This window comes from Tachyglossus aculeatus (genome assembly GCF_015852505.1).
Source record: "Tachyglossus aculeatus isolate mTacAcu1 chromosome 12 unlocalized genomic scaffold, mTacAcu1.pri SUPER_6_unloc_1, whole genome shotgun sequence".
Classification (NCBI taxonomy): domain Eukaryota; kingdom Metazoa; phylum Chordata; class Mammalia; order Monotremata; family Tachyglossidae; genus Tachyglossus; species Tachyglossus aculeatus.
In genome coordinates, this window is record NW_024044828.1 from 2,623,990 (window position 1) to 2,644,547 (window position 20,558).

Genomic DNA, 20,558 nt, shown 5'->3' on the forward strand with positions numbered 1-20,558 from the left:
ATTTAAGGAAGAGTAATATTTTTAAAAATTCTGTCAGTGCGTCTTCTGACTCGGATCTTTGATTATGGGGTGCTATTTTTGGAAGGCAGTTTTTTTATCTAATTGAAACACCCGAGGCGCTTATCAGTCTTTAGCTTCTTCCTCTTGGATGGAGTAACTGTGAAGAGTCCCGGTAAAAATCCGATGGTGGTAAATCAAGATGCTTTCTTGGACATTTTTAGCTGTGTAATTCTCTCCCCCTGTAAGTGGAATAGTTAACAGAGAGTGTTTCCCCCATTTGGAGGTTGAAACTTGGTTATTTTTTTGGCTGCCAGTGTCAGCCCTCGTGCTTCTGGGTGTGCTTGGACAGTTTGTTTAGAGGTGGGGGTTCAGTGAATGAGGGCCAAGTAGTAATGGAATTAGAAACTCGGACAGAAATGCAATTTTTAAAGTAAACTGTGTATCTGTGCCCATTTTTTGATTCCCAGAAATTTCTCTCTCTGACCCAACGGTATTACAAGAATCAGAGCTTTCTCATTTTGCAATGAGAATGGCCCTGGCCCTTGCACAAACTGACAGTTGTATTTGAAGGTGAAAATTGGCTTTGCTTGGTATAAATGGGGTGTACGGATCCAAGTGCGTAGGTGGCACAGAGGGAGAGAGAGTCGGGGGAAATGAGGGCTTAGGGAAGGCTGCCTGGAGAAGATGGGATTGTAAGAAGGCTCTGAAGGTGGAGAGACTCCAGGCTTGTTGTGAGCAGGGAATGTTTTAGATTGTGCATTGTACAAGCGCTTGGTATGGTGCTCTGCACACGGTAAGTGCTCAATAAATACGATTGATGAATTGATCACCGGGAGAATAGAGAGCGAGACATATTTTTGACTTTGAGGGCAGGGAAGAAGAGATTCATTTCAGAGAGTTGGTGAAAGAAGAAATGGCGCAGACCAATCTTTAGGCTGCATGTGGAACATTGGACACAATCGGGTAGCATGCTTCGGCGGCGAGGAGTAGAATAGCCTTGCAGTGGAGTCAGAAACCGGGATGCTGGGACAGGGAGGAAAAATTAGGAAATCAGTCTCATTTGCCGTGCCTGGCGTTCTTGTCTCTGGGCCTCCCTCTCCCCAATTATAAGAGACTTCTCCCTAGGTGGTAATGCGCGCTCTCTCTCTCTCTCTGCCACCCTCTCTCTCTTTCTCACCCTCTCTCTATCTCTCTCTCTCTCTCTCACACACCCACTTGGGCACTGTGCACACCATGGGATAATCTCCAGGGGTAGAAGAGGCATCATGGACTTACCAAATGGGCGCCTTGTTCCAAGGAAAATTTGTACTAAACAGACACTGTCTCTCAGAGGGCAAAAGGGACCACTGTAGTATTGCTATTAATCTAATTTTTCTTACTGACCGTGAGCTCAGCCTGGGCAGGGAACATGTCTACCAACTCTCCCAAGTGCTTAGTACAGTGGTCTGCATTTACTTAGTGCTCAGTAAATATGATTGATGGCTGAACACTGAATGCATGGCACTGTACTGGGCACTTGGGACTGTGCTTTGACATATGGATTTTTTATGGCATTTATTAAGCACTTACTATGTACAAAGCACTGTTCTAAGCGCTGGGGAGGTTACAAGGTGATCAGGTTGCCCCACGTGGGGCTCACAGTCTTCATCCACCTTTTACAGATGAGGGAACTGAGGCTCAGAAGTTGTGACTTGCCCAAAGTCACACAGCTAAGTGGCAGAGCCGGGATTTGAACCCATGACCTCTGACATAGTCCCTGCCCACAAGGGGCTTATTATCTGGGAGGAGTGGGAGAGACAAAGCCCAAAAATAACTGACTTTGAATGTGAAAACTAAGCCCATCCTTTCCTTCCCCTCCCCAATCCTAGTCGAAAACCAGCAGCATCTCCAACATTTTCGTTTACTATGTTAAGTGCTTACTATGTGCCAAGCACTGTTCATTCATTCATTCAATCGTATTTATTGAGCACTTACTGTGTGCAGAACACTTTACTAAGTGTTTGGAAAGTACAGTTTGGCAACAAGTTGATACAGTTCCTACCCAACTTTGGCTCACAGTCTAGAATACGTAACGTCCCTGATGGGCAACTGCAAAGGGAACTGTTCTAAGCACTGGGGTAGATACAAGATAATCGGGTATGTACAGCATGTAGCTGTAATTCTCTTTATTCTGTTGGTTTTTACTCCTGTCTACATGTTTGCTTTTGTTGTCTGTCTCCCCCTTCTAGACTGTGAGCCCGTTGTTGGGTAGGGACCATCTCTATATGTTGCCAACTTGTACTTCCCAAGCACTTAGTACAGTGCTCTGCACACAGTAAGCGCTCAATAAATACGATTGAATGAATGAATGAATGGGTTGGGCACAGCCACTGTCCCAGTCTTAATCCCCATTTTACAGATGAGGGAACTGAGGCCCAGAGAAGTGAAGTGACTTGCCCAAGGGGACTTGAACAGAGTCACGGCTTGAGTCCCCCAGATGGAGCGATCCACCGACTACTGCTGCCAGGCACGCAGTGTTTTTACCCATGGTTTGTGAGTGCCTCCCAGGGGATGGAGCAATTGTCAATCATTTTCCTTCTCACCCACACAGTTCACTGTGCAGGGTAAGCGTGCTTGCTCGTATATTATATACAGTTGGCATGGCCATGCAGGTGAGTCTCGTGTGATGAGAAACATCATCATCTTTGCCCCCTAATTATGGTATTTGTTAAGCACTTACTATGTGCCAAGCACTGTTCTAAGCTCTGGGGTGGATACAAGGTAATCGGGTTGTCCCATGTGGGTCTCACGGTCTTAATCCCCATTTTACAGTTGAGGTAACTGAGGCACAGAGAAGCGAAGTGGCTTTCCCAGGGTCACACAGCGGACAAGTAGCAGAGCCGGGATTAGAATCCATACCCTCATGTCACTTTCATGTCACAGGTCCACTCTTTGGTCATTTTCAGCCACATCGCAGGGAGGGTTTTTTGTCCATTTCCTTCTGGTGTCACTTAATTGGGTCCTTGATTGTCTTCTCTCAAGTGCTTAGTGTAGGGCTCTGCAAATAGCACTCAGTAAATTCCGTTCATTCAGTTGTATTTATTGAGCACTTACTGTGGGCAGAGCACTGTAATAAGCTCTTGGGAGAGTAGAGTGTAACACTAAACAGACACATTCCCTGCCCACAGTGAGCTCACATGCCATTCATTGATTGTCTTGAAGTGTGCCATTAACTCTACTGTCCTTATCTTGGAAATTAGTTACCAGGCCACCGTCAATCAATAGTTTTTATTGAGTGCTTATTGTGTGCAGAGCACTGTACTAAGGATACAGGAGTGTACAATACAGTGGAATTGGTAGACACATTCTCTCCCTAAAAGGAGCTTACAGTCTACAGGGAGAGACAGACATTAAAATAAACTATGGAGAGGTGCACAAATGCTGTGAGGCTCAGAGTGGGGTGAATATTAAGTGCTTAAAACCTACCGATCCAAGTACACAGGCGATGGCAGAAGGAAAGAGGGGATAGGGGAAATGAGAGCATAATTGGGGAAGGCCTCTTGGAGGAGATGTGACCTTAATAAGCCTTTGAAGGTATAGAGAGTGGTGCTCTGTCATATACTAAGGAGGAGGGAGTTTCAGGCCAGAGGGAGGAGGTGAGAAGCAGTGTGGTCTAGTGGATAGAGCATGAGCCTGGGAATCCAAAGGATCTGGGTTCTAATCTCTGCTCTGCCAAATGTCTGATGGGTAACCTTGAGCAAGTCACTTCACTTCCCTGGGCCTCAGTTTCCTCATTGGTAAAGTGGAGAGTAAGACCGTGAGCTCCATTTGGGACAGGGACTGTGTCCAACCTGATTCACTTGTATCTATCCCAGTGCTTAGAACAGAGCTTGGCACATAGTAGGCACTTTGCAAGTACCATAGTAATAATAATGATAATAATTGTTATTATTACTATTACATGGGTGAGGGGTCGGTGGCAAGATAGACGAGATTGAGGAACAATGAATAGGTTGGCAGTAGAGGAGCGAACTCCAGCATTAAGCCTGTTGTTCTCCAACATTTCTGCTTTCCCTTTGTGCTGCTGTTATTCCCATCCCCTTACCGAACTGTACCAGCGTGGTTCAGTGGAAAGAGCCCGGGCTTTGGAGTCAGAGGTCATGGGTTCAAATCCCGGCTCCGCCAAATGTCAGCTGTGTGACTGTGTCACTTAACTTCTTTGTGCCTCTGTTAGCTCATCTGTAAAATGGAGATTAAGACTGTGAGCCCTCCGTGGGACAGCCTGATCACCTTGTAACCTCCCTAGTGCTTAGAACAGTGCTTTGCACATAGAAAGCGCTTAATAAATGCCATCATTATTATTATTATTACTTACGTCCCCTCTCCCCTCTGGTGGAGGGGAGGCTGAGGGGAAACCGAGAAGCCAGAGTTGCACATCTCTGCTGAAACCAGGTCTGGGGCTCCACCTGATCCAAGGTGCTGCTCATCACCCCAGGCCTCCTTGGAGAGATGGAACCCCAGAATCCTTCTTCGCTCTTAACGCAAGTAGTTGGACATTACCAGTTCCCTCGGGCATCTAGAGGGGTGGCTTCGGATAGCCCCATTTAGCGGCCGAGTAGAACACACCTCAGCAGAAAAATCAAGGCTACCACGTCCAAAGAGGCCACGGGCCCTTGGGCCGGAGAAACAATTTTTAACCTTGTGTCGTGGATGAGGGGAATGTAGGCGTTGTTCCCTTTTGTTCTAGTTCTGGGCCGCGAGGACCGAGCCAGACTGATGTTTTGAAGTGAGAACTTGAGGGTTTGCAGTGGGGAGAAGTGATAATTGGCTGAGCCCCCACGGAGTAGCGTCGAAGTTGAGGCATGGGGTGGAGAGGGGTGCGTTGACACACCCCTGAAATAGCTCAGGGCCGGCTTCCTCAGTGGGCCTTGAAAATCGGGTCTGGTGTTCACCGTGGGCTGCTTTTTCCAAACTTCCACCTGTCAAATTCTCCATGCTCACTTGCGAGAAGCAGCCTGGCCTATGGAAAGAGCAGGGGCTGGGAGTCAGAGAGACCTGGGTTCTAATCCTGGCTCTGTCAGTTGCTTGCTGGGTTACCTTGGGCAAGTCACCTCACTCACCTGTTTCCTCACCTGTAAAATGGGGATTCAATACCTGGACGCCCTCCTACTTCAGACTGAGTCCCAGGGGGCCCTGACTGTGTCTGACCTAATTAACACCCACCCACCCCAGTGTTTGACATATTGTCAACACTTAGCAAGTACCCTAAAACAACAAAAAAAATCAGACTCCTCTCCGGAACCCACCTCGAGCCCAAGCAAGAGCAGTTGTGCCCAATTGAGGGAGCCTTTGGGGATGCCATTCTGCCTTCCAAATTTCCATAGCCAGCCCACTGGGTGTTCACTGTGACTTTCCCGGCAAAGGCCACGTCTCAAGGGCATCAAATGCCATTGATGAACACGAAGCAGGGCAGCCTAGTGGAAAGAGCCCAGGCCTGTGAGTCTGAGGACCCTGGCTCTAATCCCTGCTCCGCCACTTGCCTGTTGTGTGACCATGTCCCTTAACTTTCCTGTGCCTCAGTTTCCTCATCTGTAAAATGGGGAGGATTAAAAGGGGGATTAAATACCCCTTTTTCTTTTTTTTTGTAATGGTATTTAAATGCTTACTATGTGCCAGGCACTGTACTTAACGCTAGGGGAGATTCAAGTCCATCAGGTTGGACACAATCCTTGCCACACGTGGGACTCATGTTCTTAATCCCCTTTGACAGATGAGGTAGCTGGGGCCCAGAGAGTGAAGTGGCTTGCCCAAGGTCACACAGCAGACAAGTGGCGGAGCCGGGATTAGAGCCCAGGTCTTTCTGACTCCTAGGCCCAAGCTCTATCCTCTAGAAAACATTGTTCTCACTCCCCCATGGGCTGTGAACTCTATGTGGGTCAGAGACCACATCTGGCAGATTGGAGTTTATCTTCCTCAATGCTTAGCGCAGTGATTGACATATAGTAAGCACTTAACCAATACTACAGTTTTATTATTATTACATCTGCTTTGAACCCAAAATCCCAGACTGTGGGTAAACACAGACTATTGGTCTCCTGGCAACAATTACAGTAAGTCCATTTACTTTTATTAGCATTTTATTAGCATCTGTGTACAATTTAATATTTCCACAAAGTGTGACAATTAGTATATTTTGACAGACAGTTTCAAGAGCGGCACCAAATGTGTTGTGCTCTGTTCATGCGATGTAAAATGTAAATTCTCAAACTTAAATGAATTACAAAATGTAATTTGTGCCCATTATCTAAACCCGAATGTTTTCCAACTGGATTGATTTCCAAAGTGAAAGCAATCTTTGCATTCAGGGGTTGTAAATGTTTTGTAGACAACAGCTGAAGTAATTTTTCTGAGATGGTGAGCCCCCAAGACCCAGGGACCCTGTCTGATTCTCACTTTTGTATTTTTTTTCCATCGGTACAGTTAGATATACAGTATACATATAAGCAGCATGGCATAGTAGACAGAGCAAGAGCCTGAGAGTAGAAGGTCGTGGGTTCTAATCCAGCCTCCACCCCTTGTCTGCTGTATGACCTTGGGCAAGTCGTTTCACTTTTCTGTGCCTCAGTTACCTTATCTGTAAAATGGGGATCAAGACTGTGAGCCCCTCGTGGGACAGGGATTGGGTCCAACCTGAATTGCTTGTATCTGCAGCTGCACATTGAGCAGAGTGGAATTTATTAAGGGCTTACTATGTGCAGAGCACTGTACTAAGCGCTTGGGAGAATATAATACGATGAAATTAGCAGACATAACATATCTACCCCAGCATTTAGTACAGTGCTTGGCACATAGTGAGCGGTTAACAAATAGCATTAAAAAAAATCAAAACCATGGGTGGGCATAATGGTTTTTGGTGCCCCACTATGATTCTTTAATAACTAATTATGACAAGAATATCTCATCGTAATTGTGGTATTCACATATATAGTTCTGGAAAGTTGAGTTCCTCATCTTACTACTGTGTCACTTTAAAGATATATTTAATATTGTTTTTTAAAATTATTTCCATCTTGACAACATTATTTTGTGTAGGGAACTGCACTCTGGGGATGAAGTGTGGACCTACTGGGAAAGGCACAGGGCTGGGAGTCAGAGACCTGGGTTCTAGTCTAATAATAAAAATGGTGATTTTTTTAAGCGCTTACTATGTGTTGAGCACTGTTCTAAGCACTGAGGTAGTTACAAGCTAATGAGATAACAAGCTAACCCTTTCCCACATGGGGCTCATAGTCTTAATCCCAATTTTACAGATGAGGGAACTGAGGCCCAGAGAAGTTCAGTGATTTGCCCAAGGTCACACAGCAGACAAGTGGCAGGAACTAGGATTAGAACCCAGGTCCTTCAGGCTCCCAGGCCAGTGCTCCATCCACTAGGCCACACTGCTGGCTGAGTGACCTGGGACAAGTCATTTAGCATCTCTAGGCCTCACTTTCATCATCTGTAAAATGGGGATAAAATATCTGTTCTCTCTCTGTGCCCCTGGTATGGCAGGTGGTATGTTAAAGGTGATTACCGTGTAGATACCCCAGCACCCAGAAGGCAGTTAGTAAATACTTTCATTTTTATTAGTTATTATTTATTTAGCACTCTTGCACCTCTTGCTTTTCTTGGAAAATGTCACACTCTTCATTTGAATTTTAATGCAGATATTTCTTTAACAGTGTCCTCTCATTTCAAGATAAGCTTCAAAGTTTACCTTGGCTTAAACACCCATGGGCTTTGGAGTCAGAGGTCATGGGTTCAAATTCCAACTCCACCAGTTGTCAGCTCTGTGACTTTGGGCAAGTCACTTCACTTCTCTGTGCCTGTTACCTCATCTTTAAAATGGGGATTAAGACTGTGAGCCCCCCATGGGACAACCTGATCACCTTGTAACCTCCCCAGCGCTTAGAACAGTGCTTTGCACATAGTAAGCACTTAATAAATGCCATCATCATCATTATTACCAATGCTTCCCTTTCCTTCCCGTTGAAGTATTTTGCCTGCCTTAAATAGAGATATTAAAACCCTTTTGAAGTCAACATTAGATAATGGCTGAGCTATTTAGCATAGATTATGGCAGATCTCTCATTTGTTAGCACAAGGTTTTCCTTTTGCTCGATGGGAGGTGAAAGATAGCACTTTCAAAATTAAGGACAGCTAGTTAGCCCTCCTATTAAATTATCTGAAAGTAGAATGTTAAGCAACAGAACAAATTAACAATTACCAAGAAAAATCACACTAAATGAAGTATAGTTTCCCATTGGTAGTGGTATAAGATGCCTCAAAATATTCCCAAGATTAAATATATTTTCACTTAATGTTTTTTACGTGGTCATCTATAAATGCTTAATTTTCAAAGCTAACTTTATTTTGCTCAGCAGAAAAGTTTCCTTTTGCTAATACTGTAGATTCCAGATGTTAGAATGTTAGCCAGATCTGCCATTATCTATGCTAAATTGAAATGGGCTTTATCTACTCTCTGCCAGTCAGTCACAATACTTCAGAGGTTGAGGAGAGGAAAGTTAGTTAAGGTATTAAATACTTACTGTCTGCTGAGCCCTGCATTCTACTTAGACTGTCAGCCCCATGTGAGATCTGATTATCTCATAAATACCCTGGTGCTTAGTTCATTCAATCGTATTTATTGAGCGCTTACTGTGTGCAGAGCACTGTACTAAGCGCTTGGGAAGTACAAGTCGGCAACATATAGAGACGGTCCCTACCCAACAACGGGCTCACAGTCTAGAAGGGGGAGAGTTCAGTTCAGTGCTTGACACATGGTAAGCACTTAAAGAATACCACAATTATCATTATTACTATTATTATTATCAACAATAATAATAAATGCTGGGTAGAGACAGCCTGATTAGACCTGACATGATCCTTGGACCACATGGGGTTTGCAGTCCAAAGAGTGGTAGTTTAAATTAAAAATAAAATATGTAATTTTATCCCAAAAGGAAGCAGTGTAGCTTAGAGGAAAAAGCACAGTACTGGGGGGCAGAAGATCTGGGTTCTAATGCCATTCTGCCACTTGTCTTCTGGGTGAGACCACGATTGAACTGTAAAATGGGGATTTTTTTTATAGTGTTGGTTATGCTCTTACTATGTGCCAGGCACTGTTCTAAGTGTTGGGGTAGATACAAGCTAATCAGGTTGAACACAGCCCCTGTACCACATGGGGCTTTCAATCTTAATCCCCATTTTACAGATGAAATAACTGAGGCGCAGTGAAGTTAAGTGACTTGACCACGGTCACACAGTAGACGAGTGGCAGAGCCAGAATTAGGACCCAGGTCCTTCTGACTCCCAAGTCTGCGCTGCATCCAGGAGGCCACACTGCTTCTTTTCAGGCTGATTAAATCCTAACTCCCTCCTACCTAAACTCTGCCTAGACATTGAGCCCCTTGTGGGGTAGGGACTATGTCCCACCTGATTATCTTGCATTTACCCTAGCGCTTAGTTCAATGCGCTAGGTTCCTAGAAAGCATTTAGCAAATGTCATTAAAAGAAATGAGCACCCTTAAAGAGTTATCAGTGTTAAAATTCAGTAAGCACCATTGTGAAAGAGTGCTTAAAGAAGAGTGTTAAAGGCAGAGGAGGGCTGAATTTATTTAGGCACACAGCAATAATCCGAAGTATTTGATTATTGATTGATACACATTTTCTTGGCAATTTGATGGTGTAACTATTGTCTTTGTCATTTAAAAAAATTGCTTTAGATCAACGTAAGTCTTAAGAATAAAGGTGTAGTGCATCTTACGTTATTTCTCGTGGGAATCTGCATGTCATCAGAACTCTGATTTAACACGATTTTCGTGGAACCAGTAACTGGAGTGTAGTACAGTGCTCTGCACACAGTGAGCATTCAATAAATATGATTGTGTAGGAGTTCCATTTGTTTTGTAGCTTTTAGAACTCCTGTTCGAACAGCCAGCCGGGTCATTCCTGTTCACCTCTATAATGTGAAATTTGGCCATTGATTTGTATTCCTTCTCTCTACCTCTCCCTTGCACATCCCGACTGCGTCTTACCTCTTGTCTTGAGCTGTAGAATATTCTCTTTCAGATATCACAAACGATCTGTCATGGTGAGGCAGTTTTAGTGCCCAGCAGAGAGATTTGCGACGGCTATTGTTTTTGTATGGAGACTGTCTTCGGTGATTCTGTGGTTCATTCGTTGTATTTACTGAGCACTTACTCTGTGCAGAGCACTGGTTGACCCTCATGAGCAAGCTTAGCATCCCGTGAAAAAAGTTCCGAATCTAAATGTCCTTATTGGCCTTAATGAAATGGGCCTCATTATCATCATTATCAGTGGTATTTATTGAGCACTTATTGCAAAATACTGTACTAAGCACTTGGGAAAGTACACCAGAGGGTTTTTTGTTTTGTTTTCAAAAAGGCATTTAAGTGCTTACTGTCTTCCAGACACTGTACCAAGCGCTGGGGTAGATACAAGCCAAACATGTCCATGTCCCACCTAGAGCTCATAGTCTTAATCCCCATTTTACAGATGAGGGAACTGAGGCACAGAGAAGTGAAGTGACTTTCCCAGGGTTACACGTCAGGCAAGTGGTGGAACTGGGATTAGTACTCATCTCTTCCAACTCTCAGGCCTGTGCTTAAGCAGCTAGCAACAGTTGTGTGGGTCTCAGTTTATCGTGGAAGGGTGGAAAAGCATTTGGCTGAGGCCGCATTGACAGGTTTTTTGCCTGTGTAGGATTACAGAGTGCCAAGTGATTGATAGACTGAGAGCCCCTCTGATTGACAGTTGCTACCTAGGAGTTGTGCCTGCTTTGAGCTGTTTCCCACTCTACCCAACCCTCCGCATCCTGCCATTATGATGTGTGGCACCTTGGACTCTGCAAGGGCAGAGGTAGAGGTTGAAAGAACCGTAATAAAGGACTTGGCACGTAGTAAGTGTGTAACAAATACCATGTAAAAAAAAAAAAAAAAAAAAAAGCCAAAATGCAGTGAGCTGAGAGATTAGTGTCAGGAGGCCTGGACTGGGCCCTGTGTAGTTCAGTGGAGAGTTTTTCCAGAACCATTGATCCTGTCTGCTAATAATAATAATAATAATCATGCTAAGCTCTTCTTTGGTGCCACCTACTGTGCTAAGCACTGTGGTAGATCAGGTCAGTGTCGGGCTGGAGGAGCTGCATTGCCTAGTAGCTAGAGCACGGGCCTGAGCATCAGAAGGACCTGGGTTCTAATCCTAGCTCTGCCACTTGTCTGCTGTGTGGCCTTGGACCAGTCACTTCATTTCTGTGGGCCTCAGTTCCCTCATCTCTAAAATGGGGATTAATACTGTGAGCCCTATGTGGGACAGAGACTGGGTCTAACTTGATTATCTTGACTCACAGTAAGCACTTAACAAAAACCACAATTATTATTATTATAATTGTGTTCAGCTCTTTGGTTGTGCAATGCACCGTGCTAGGCGCTGTGGTAGATCAGATAGGACTCAGTCCCTGTCCCACACGAGGCTCATAATCCAAGTGGGAGGGAGAACAGGTATTGAATCTCCATTTTAAAAATGGGGAAACTGAGGTACAGAGGAGTGAAGTGACATGCCCAAGAGCCCTAGAGCAGGCAAGCGGCGGAGCCGGTAATTAGAGCCCAGGTCCGCTGAGGTTGTGTTGACCATCAACATGAGGTCTGCCCGATGAACAGTCGGGTTAGAACAGAAATTTTCCACAAGCAAATTCACTTCTAAAATATACTTGGCCGATGGGTTGTATTTTTAGTTTGTGAACTCTTGGGAATTATTTTTCCGATGGGGAAAAAAAAGATCAATTCTATCTTAAACAGGTGCTAGGCAGCAGGAAGTTCATCTTTTTTTAATTTAGGTTTTTAAATTTAGGGACCATCTTTGGATAAAGACATCACAAATTCTTTTTTTTTTTAATATAACTTTTCCCCTGCCTTGCTTTTCTCTCTTTCTGCTGCTCTTTCCAAGTTAGACTCAGGAGTACGGGTGAATAGAGAGATCGGGTTTTTCCATTTCATTTCCAGATGGCATTACCAGACCTTTCTTAAAAGGACAAGAATAGTATCTCTGCCTGACTCCCAGTTTGCTGTTGCACAGAGAAGTGGGAGCAGTGAACCCGCTGTAAAATAAGAAATCATTTCCCCAGGGCTTTAGGTCCGTGCCCCATCCCCTTTTTAAAGGCGATCGGAAAACAATCACGCTTTTTTCTTGCTTCATTTTTGAATCTCCCCATCGGCGTAGCAGTCTCATATTTCCTTCTCAAGTGACAAAAGTGCTACACTGAGCCATATTTTTTTTTTTTTTTTAGGACTCAGGAAATGGAGGCCCTTTAGGGAAGCTGGCGTGTGCCTATTTCGAGGGGGGCCTTTTGTTACGTAGCCTCGGCGAGCGTTTTGGTCGCCTGGGCAGAGAAGCCAAGGTTCGCCCTCCGGCTTGTAATCCGTCGGCTTGGAAATGCAGGCCAGCTCAACGCGAGACGAGCAAACACCCGCCTCCCCCTTCTCCCCACTTCCACCCCTTCCCCCCGAGCTCGGGAGAAATGGTACTTCCTGCTTTCATCAACAGTCATCCGCACGGTTCAGGCAGCAGGCCTCATGCCGCTAGACTTCCCTCTGTCCCTCACAGCCCTCCCGAACCGCCGTCTCCCCCGACGTCCTGCGAACCCGGTGGCCCCGTTCTGCCCAGAAGGGATTAGCGGAGGCCGGGCTCTGGGGCCGAGACTCTGGAAAGCAGAGGGCGGCCGGTTTTGGCGGTGAATATTTTCTGATTTTTCCAGAAATCAAGCAGAAGACTGAGCTGCTGATGTCAGTTAACTCTGAGAAGTCGTCCTCTTCAGAAAGGTACCGCTCTGTCGCTTTCGTGAACAATTAATGGTAATGAGAGGCAGCTGGGAGCCCCAGAATACACGCACACACACGCCTTCCTTGTCCAGTGGGCAGAGCTGTGAACGTATTGATCGCATGCGAAGTCCTAGTGCCGTATTGAATCTGCATATTGAGCTTTTCTGCTCTCGGTATTTTTGCAAGGAGTTATCGATTTCAGCGATAGCAGCGTCTTAATCGGCTGCAGCTCGCCAAGGCTGATACAGCAGGCTGCCGGCTTCCGGGGAGCAGGCCCAATTCTAACAGGGAAAGAGCACCCCGGTTTCTTGGTAGGATGGCCGGGGAATATGCCGTCGTTTTCTCCCTCCACCTAGAGAGCCGCCCCATGTCTCCCCGCATTTTTCGTTCCATCTTGGCGAGGGGTATTACATTTTGGATGCAGTGTTAAACATCCTGTTATGGGGAAAAGGGAGTGTCTCGCAAATAGCCAAGGAATCGCAAAGCCACAGATTAGTCACATTCTGGGAGAGAGGTAGGACGCTTCTTCAAGTCTGTGCTAGGAAATGGAACAGTCACTGCATGCAGTAATGGTTCATGCCTGCAGGTAAGGACGAAATGACTCAAAGGCTTTTTAAAGCAGTTATTTTCCTTGTCGATCGAATGGTCTGTACCTTTCAGTAGATATTTCATTTGTATGAGCGTTTGGCCACCTTAAAGGAGAAATGAGGGTGCTTTAAGCCCGACCCAGAAAGAAGGCCCCGGTGACTTAAATGGTAAATAGAGCGAATGGATGTGGTCTGTTCATTGCCGCTGACCAGAGACCGATGTCCTGCAAAGCGCGATCAAGTGAGAGGACCCCCATTCTCACTAAATGGCGTTTTTTCTTTAGTTTTCCGTGAACTCGGCCGTGCGTTCTGAATTTTGACGTTTTGCATCACGACAGCCTGCCTGGTTTTATTGTCTGTTGAGAGCGTCAGTGCAATTATTCATTTCGTGCATGTCCACACTGTACAGAGGTTTATACACGAAGAGCAGTCTAGGAGGGAGAAATAATAAATATACCATCTTGGGAAAGGGTCGGGGGGAAAAAAATCTCCTCCTGAGATCTGTCATGGCCAATCGGTCGTTTTTCCAACATAAAGAACATGGATATCATGTGAGGAGAATCTGTTCAAAGCAAACAAGTGTTGCCTGGAAAACACAGCTTCCAGACACAGCGCTCATTCTCAATGGATTTATTACTCTGGCCAGGAGAAGCACTGGTGGGGTGGGGGCGGTGACTGCGGTCTCCGATAATGCGTTTCTGTATCTCGGGTGATTAAAAATAACAGCACAATTTAGAGGTGGAGAAAATGGTGGGATTCCTTTGCTCTCCCCTCCCGCCCCCCCCCGTTTGCATCACTGTATTGGCAGGGCAGGTTAAAGCGGAAGGGAGATGGGTTTAAAATGGAGAAATTTTGAAAGGTTTGTTTCAGTGAAGCTTGGACTTCCGGTCGGTGACATGTCATTCTGTTTGAACTGTGGTGTCTGCTGGGGTGAAAACCACCTCCTAGCCTGGGAATGTTCTGGCAGTAAAATGGTGGTGTGGGGGAGGGGGGAGAGGCGGAGGGGGTGGCGTGATTAAATATGTGGGAGATGGGAGCCAACTGGGCTTCTGTTCATAGGAGCAGCATTTATGATAGAGTGCCTGCAGTTATTCTGATATGTTTTTTTGGAGTCACCCTGGATGATGATGATGATGATGATAATAATAATAATGGTATTTGTTAAGCACTTACTGTGTGTCAGGCACTGCACCAAATGCTGGGGTGAATACAAGCACATCGGGTTGGACACAGTCCCTGTCCCATGTGGGGCCTCCATAAAAAATGTATTGGCTGAACAGAATGGATGAACGATGTAAACAGGTTCAACCAGTTGGAAAAGAGGTTCATTTTACCCCCTCGGATCATGAGAAGCAGTGTGGCTTAGTGGATAGAGTCTGGGCCTAGAAGTCAGAAAAGGTTGTGGGTTCTAATCCCAGCTCCTCCGCTTGTCTGCTGTGTGACCTTGGGCAAGGCACTTCACTTCTCTGGGCCTGTTACCTCATCTGTAAAATGGGGATCGAGACTGTGCGCCCCACTTGCGGCAGGGGCTGTGTCCAACCTGATTTGCTTGTATCCACCCCAGTGTTTAGCACAGAGTAAGCGCTGAAGAAATACCATTAAAAAAAAAATCCACATATCTACCAACTCTGTTATATCGTAGTCTCCCAAGCACTACGTGCAGTGCTCTGCACACAGTTAACTCTCAATAAGTATAACACTATATGGCCAGTAAATACTTTGATAACTGAAAAGTGCATCCTGCTGCCCTATGGTTATTCCAGGGACCAGTAGCAATCACATGGTCGTGATGAAATTTAGAAGTGAGCTAGCATTTATGGCACAATAATTCTGCAAACCATTTCTGTAATTATTAATTTTTTTCCCCCTTTTGCACTGGGCCGAACGCACGTGGCCACCACACTTGACGATGAAACGTAAAACCATCGCGTTGGGTCGATAAGCAACCCGTGAAGACTCCTTAGTGTGCTCGGTTCTGGATGGGCAATGATTTAAGAAGGGAGAACGATCTCCTCCAAACCAAGTGTCGGTTTGGGATCAACACTGCCAAACTGGTCTGCCGGAATGAATTTTCCCTTAATTAAAAAGAAGGAGAACCTGTCTAGAAGAGGAAATCGAGGGATGAGGCAGTTAGGTGGACCTATTTAAAAAAAAAAAAAGGGCAGTTCAGCAATATATGGACTGCAGATAGTTCCCTGTGCCCAAGACTTGCTCGATTGTAAGCTCCTTGAGGGTAAGGAGTGGATCTGTCCTCTCCCAAGCGATTAGTGCAATGCTCTGCACAGAATAAGCACTCAGTAAATACCTCTGATTGACTCACACAGTTTGGACTCTTCTGAAGAATTAGTAATAAAAACCATTTATCTGGGGTCCTTCTAGACTGTGAGCCCACTGTTGGGTAGGGACCGTCTCTATGTGTTGCCAACTTGTACTTCCCAAGCGCTTAGTACAGTGCTCTGCACACAGTAAGCGCTCAATAAATACGATTGATTGATTGGGGTTCTGGGAGCTTCCCTCTCTCTCCTCTCTCTCCTCCTCTTCTTCCTTCTCTCCCCTTAGGTTACTGCATTTTTTTGCCCTCATCTATCAAAAGCAGCGTGATCTCGTGGAAAGAGCACCAGCCTGGGAGTCAGAGGCCCTGGGTTCTAATCTCAGCTATGCCAATTGCTTCCTTTGTGAATTGGGCAAGGCACTTCCCTTCTCTGTGCCTCCTTTCCCTCATCTGCAAATGGGGGACTCAATACCTGTTTTCTCTCCTAATTAGACTGAGAGCCCCATGCACAATAGGGACGGCATCCAACCTAATTAATTATATCTACCCCAGCGCTTTGAACAGTGCCTGGCACATAATAAGCACTTAACAAATACCATTAAGAAAAAATGGGCGGTCTTTTTTTGTATGGTATTTAAGAGCTTACTGTGTGCCAGGGGCAGTTCTAAGCGCTGGGGTAGATACAAATAATCAAGTTGGGCACAGTCCATGTCCCACATGGGGCTCATGGTCATAATCCCCATTTTACAGATGAGGTAACTGACACACCGAGAAGTGAAGTGACATGCCCAAGATCACACAGCAGACAAGCGGCAGAGCCGGGATTAGAACCCACGTCCTTCCAACTCCCAGGCCCGGGTTCTGTCTTCTAGGCCAGGCTGTTTCTTGGAGTTTGGCGTTGCTCCTTCCTTTCTCCCCCTCTGGACTGTAAGCATTGTGGTTGTATTTCCCTCTCCCAAGCGCTTCGTACAGTGCCCTGCACACAGTAAGCGCTCAATGAATACCGTTGTTGGAGTGATTGATTCTCAAGGGGGCAGACCTGGAGGATGTGGAGGGCTTGGCTGTCCAGGGAGGCCTGGCTGCCTTACATTGGGGAGGGAGTGGGGATGGAGGATGCATAACAGTCATGAAGTCAGTGGCTTTGGGGATCATAGAGACCTAAAATAAGAATTCTTGGGAAATGATACTGCCCCCGCTTCAGTCCATCAATCAGTGGCCTTTATTGACTGCTCGCTGTGTGCGAAGTGTTGTACTTAGAGCAAGTACAACCAGGAGTAGTATTCGGGATCAGCAAAACGGCCACACCTCTTCTCGGTTCATCCATCTTGCCTTCCCTTTTCTCCCACCAAGAAAATTCCCCTTGTGCCAGCCAGTTTTTGATTCAGGAAGCCTTGGGGTCAAGTCCGGAACCTCTGCTGCATTGACCTCGTTGTTCTGCTCAGGGGGCAGCCAAGAGGGGAGCAGATGGAAGGGAATTAGGAGCCGGGAGAGGATCAAAAAACCAAAATGAAAACAGGGAGGATTTTAAAAACTCTGCCGGAATCTCATTTCTACATATTCATCCCTGCTTTAGGAGGCCCAGCCTAAGTAGGACCGAGATTGGTTTCCAGAGACATTTGATTGGAATTTTAATGTTAACTAGTGAAATCAAGTGGCAGAAATATTGGGTCTTCCCCGAAGAGATGGACGATTTAAAAACTCGAGTTAGGAAGGTCCTTTAAAAAGTGAAAGTGCCCCTAACTCCATCGGCTCATTAAGATTTCCCTGATGTATCAGCGGGGTAAAGAGCATAGCCTTAAGTGTTGCGTGTTGAGAGTGATCATTCCAAGAGGGAGGGCCGCCTTTCTGATACATTGTCTGTCTGTCTGTCTGTGAGGGAATGACTAATGCAGATGGGCCCAAGCGAAATCCCCAACAACCTTGCCGACGTCACTCGGAACATCTGGGAAGTCTGATGGTGGCATCTCTGCCAACTGGGTGAGGAACCGATTGCTTCCGACCCAGTTTCCAGGTCTGAAGTTTCTCTAATATTATTAATCTAGACCGTAAACTCGTATCTATTCTGTGATTAATTGCCTGTCTCCTTGTTTTGTTTTGTTGTCTGTCTCCCCATTCTAAACTGTGAGCCCATTGTTGGGTAGGGATTATCTCTATCTTGCCGAATTATACTTTCCAAGTGCTTAATACAGTGCTCTGCACACAGTAAGCGTTCAATAAATACAATTGAATGAATGGATGGTGGCAGTGAGGGCATGACCTTCAGAGGCCTCCTGTGGTGCCATGTTCCAGGCATTTACTCTGGGCCAAGCACTGTTCTAAGCACTGGAGAAGGTACAGGTTACTCAGTTTGGACATGATCCCTGTCCCACAAGGGCCTCAAGGTCTAAGTAGGAAAGAGAGGAATTTAACCCCCATTTTACAGATGAGGTAACTGAGGCCTGGAAAAGTGAAGCAACTTTCCCAAAGTTGCACAACAGACCAGAGGCAAAGGCAGAATTAGAATCATTCATTCTTTCAGTTGTATTTATTGAGTGCTTACTGTGTACAAAGCACCAAACTAAGCGCTTGGGAGAGGACGGTACAACAATAAACAGACACGTTCCCTGCCCACAGCACGCTTACAGTGGGGGGGGGGGGGACAGACAATATAATGATAATGATGGCATTTATTAAGCACTTACTATGTGCCAAGCACTGTTCTAAGCACTGGGGAGGTACAAGGTGATCAGGTTGTCCCATGGGGGGCTCACAGTCTTCATCCCCATTTTACAGATTAGGTGACTGAGGCACAGATAAGTTAAGTGACTTGCCTAAAGTCACATAGCTGACAATTGGTGGAAGCGGGATTTGAACCCATGACCTCTGACTCCAAAGCCTGTGCTCTTTCCACTGAGCCACTATAACTAAATAGTCTTCTAGACTGTGAGCCCACTGTTGGGTAGGGACCGTCTCTATATGTTGCCAACTTGTACTTCCCAAGCACTTAGTACAGTGCTCTGCACACAGTAAGCGCTCAATAAATATGATTGAATGAAAATAAATTGCAGCTATGTAGACAAGTGTCGTGGGACTGGGAACCCAGAATAATTCTGGTATTCGTTAAGCGCTTACTATGGGGCAGGCGCTTTTCGAAGCGCCAGGGTGGATACAAGCAAATCAGGTTGGACACATCCCCGTCCCACATGGGACTCACCATCTTAATCCCCTTTTTACAGATGAGGTAACTGAGGCCTAGTGAAGTGGTTTGCCCAAGGCCACACAGCAGGCAAGTGGCCGAGCCAGGATTAGTACCCAGGTCCTCTGACTTCCAAGCCCATGTGGGGGACCCACCCCCGCCCCAGCCTGGGGGGTGGGAGGGGGCTGGCCCTTGCCAACCAACAGATCTCCAGAATCGAACAAGAGCCAAAAGCAGCCCTCGATGGGAGAAAAGACAGTGAAAACGGCGGAAGGGTAGCTTTCTTCCCAAGTGCAGAGGGAAGTCCAGTGAGAGGCAGGAACTTGTGTGTGTACATTTTGCCTTTGTAACTTCTCTTTTCTAAGAGGTGTTCTTAGTGGGTGGGGAGGGGTGGTTTGAGGAGCTGGAGAAGGGGGCAGCGGGGGCAACAGACCAAAAGGAAAGGGGACCAGTGGAAGAAGAGTAAACCCAAGGGAGGGTGGAACACTCAGTATTCCCCCAGGTACACATTACCCACCGATAATAATTGTGACGTTTAAGCGCTTACTGTGTGCCAAGCACTGTACTAAACTCTGGGGTACCTATAGTATTATCCCTGTTCCACTTGGGGCTCACAGTCTAATTAGGAGGAAGAACAAGTATTTCATCTCCACTTTACAGAGGCTCAGAGAAGTTAAGTGACTGGCCCAGGGTCACACAGCTGGCAAATGGTAGAGCCGGGGTTAGAAACAGGGTCCTCTGACCCCTAGACCTTTGCACTTTCCACTGGGCCACAATTCTTCCAATTTCACTCTCTTCCAGGGGCCAATGCAATGACTTTTGGCTAGTTAGTGACTTATGGGCAAGGAGGTGTGAAAAAGCTTTAGGAAATGAGACACTTCTGCCAAACCTATATTGGATGCCCAGAGGAGAAGAGTTTCCTTCCCTGCAGCCCCTCGTCCCACAACTTGCATTCCCCTTCCCCGCCCCCCACTGCCACAGAGATCTTCCTGTTTATTTTATGGTACTTGTTAAGTGCTCACTATGTGTCAAACTCTGTTCTAAGTACTGGGTTAGTGCCAGGTACTGTACTAAATGCTAGGCTGGGTACAAGATACCTTGGTTTTTCTACAGTGCTTTTATTGCCAAAGTACTCTCACATGAATTAATTCATTCAGTCATATTTATTGAGCACTTACTGTGTGCTGAGCATGGTACTAAATGCTTGGAAAGTACAATATAGTAATAGAGACAATCCCTGCCCAACATGGGCTCACAGTCTAGATGTGGGGAGACAGACAGCAATACAAGTAAACAGGCATCAATATAAATAAATGGAACTATTGATATATACATATATACCTTAGTGCTGTGGGGCAGGGAGAGAGGGAAGAGCAAAGGAAGTGAGTCGTGATGACATGAGGAAAGGTGGGGCTTAGTCTGGGAAGGCCTCTTGGAAGAGGTGCACCTTCAGTAGAGCTTTGAAGGGGGGAAGAGTGATTGTCTGGCAGATTTGAGGAGGGAGGGCATTCCAGGCCAGAGGTAGGACGTGGGCTAGGGATCGGTGGCAAGACAGGGAGATGGAGGCACAGTGAGAAGGTTAGCACCAGAGCAGCAGAGTATCCGGGCTGGAATGGAGAAGGAGAGAGGTGAGGTGAGGTAGGAGGGGGCAAGGTGGTGGAAAATTTGAA

The 20,558-nt window shown here is 46.1% G+C and overlaps 1 protein-coding gene across 5 annotated transcripts in view; it reads left to right on the forward strand.

Moving 5' to 3' along the window:
• Positions 1–20,558, forward strand: part of SRPK2 (SRSF protein kinase 2) — a 165,005-nt gene that overhangs the window by 52,589 nt on the left and 91,858 nt on the right. For 2 of the 5 annotated variants that reach the window (XM_038740946.1, XM_038740948.1), the window contains exons 1-2: positions 12,454–12,556; positions 12,791–12,854. The exons of 1 other annotated variant lie outside the window; for it this stretch is intronic. In XM_038740946.1, coding sequence (XP_038596874.1) covers positions 12,469–12,556; positions 12,791–12,854 — 152 coding nt within the window. In that variant the 5' untranslated portion in view covers positions 12,454–12,468. Of the gene's footprint in view, positions 1–12,453; positions 12,557–12,790; positions 12,855–13,131; positions 13,441–20,558 lie in introns of those variants that run through there. 2 more of the 5 variants (XM_038740951.1, XM_038740950.1) reach the window with 2 other exon arrangements.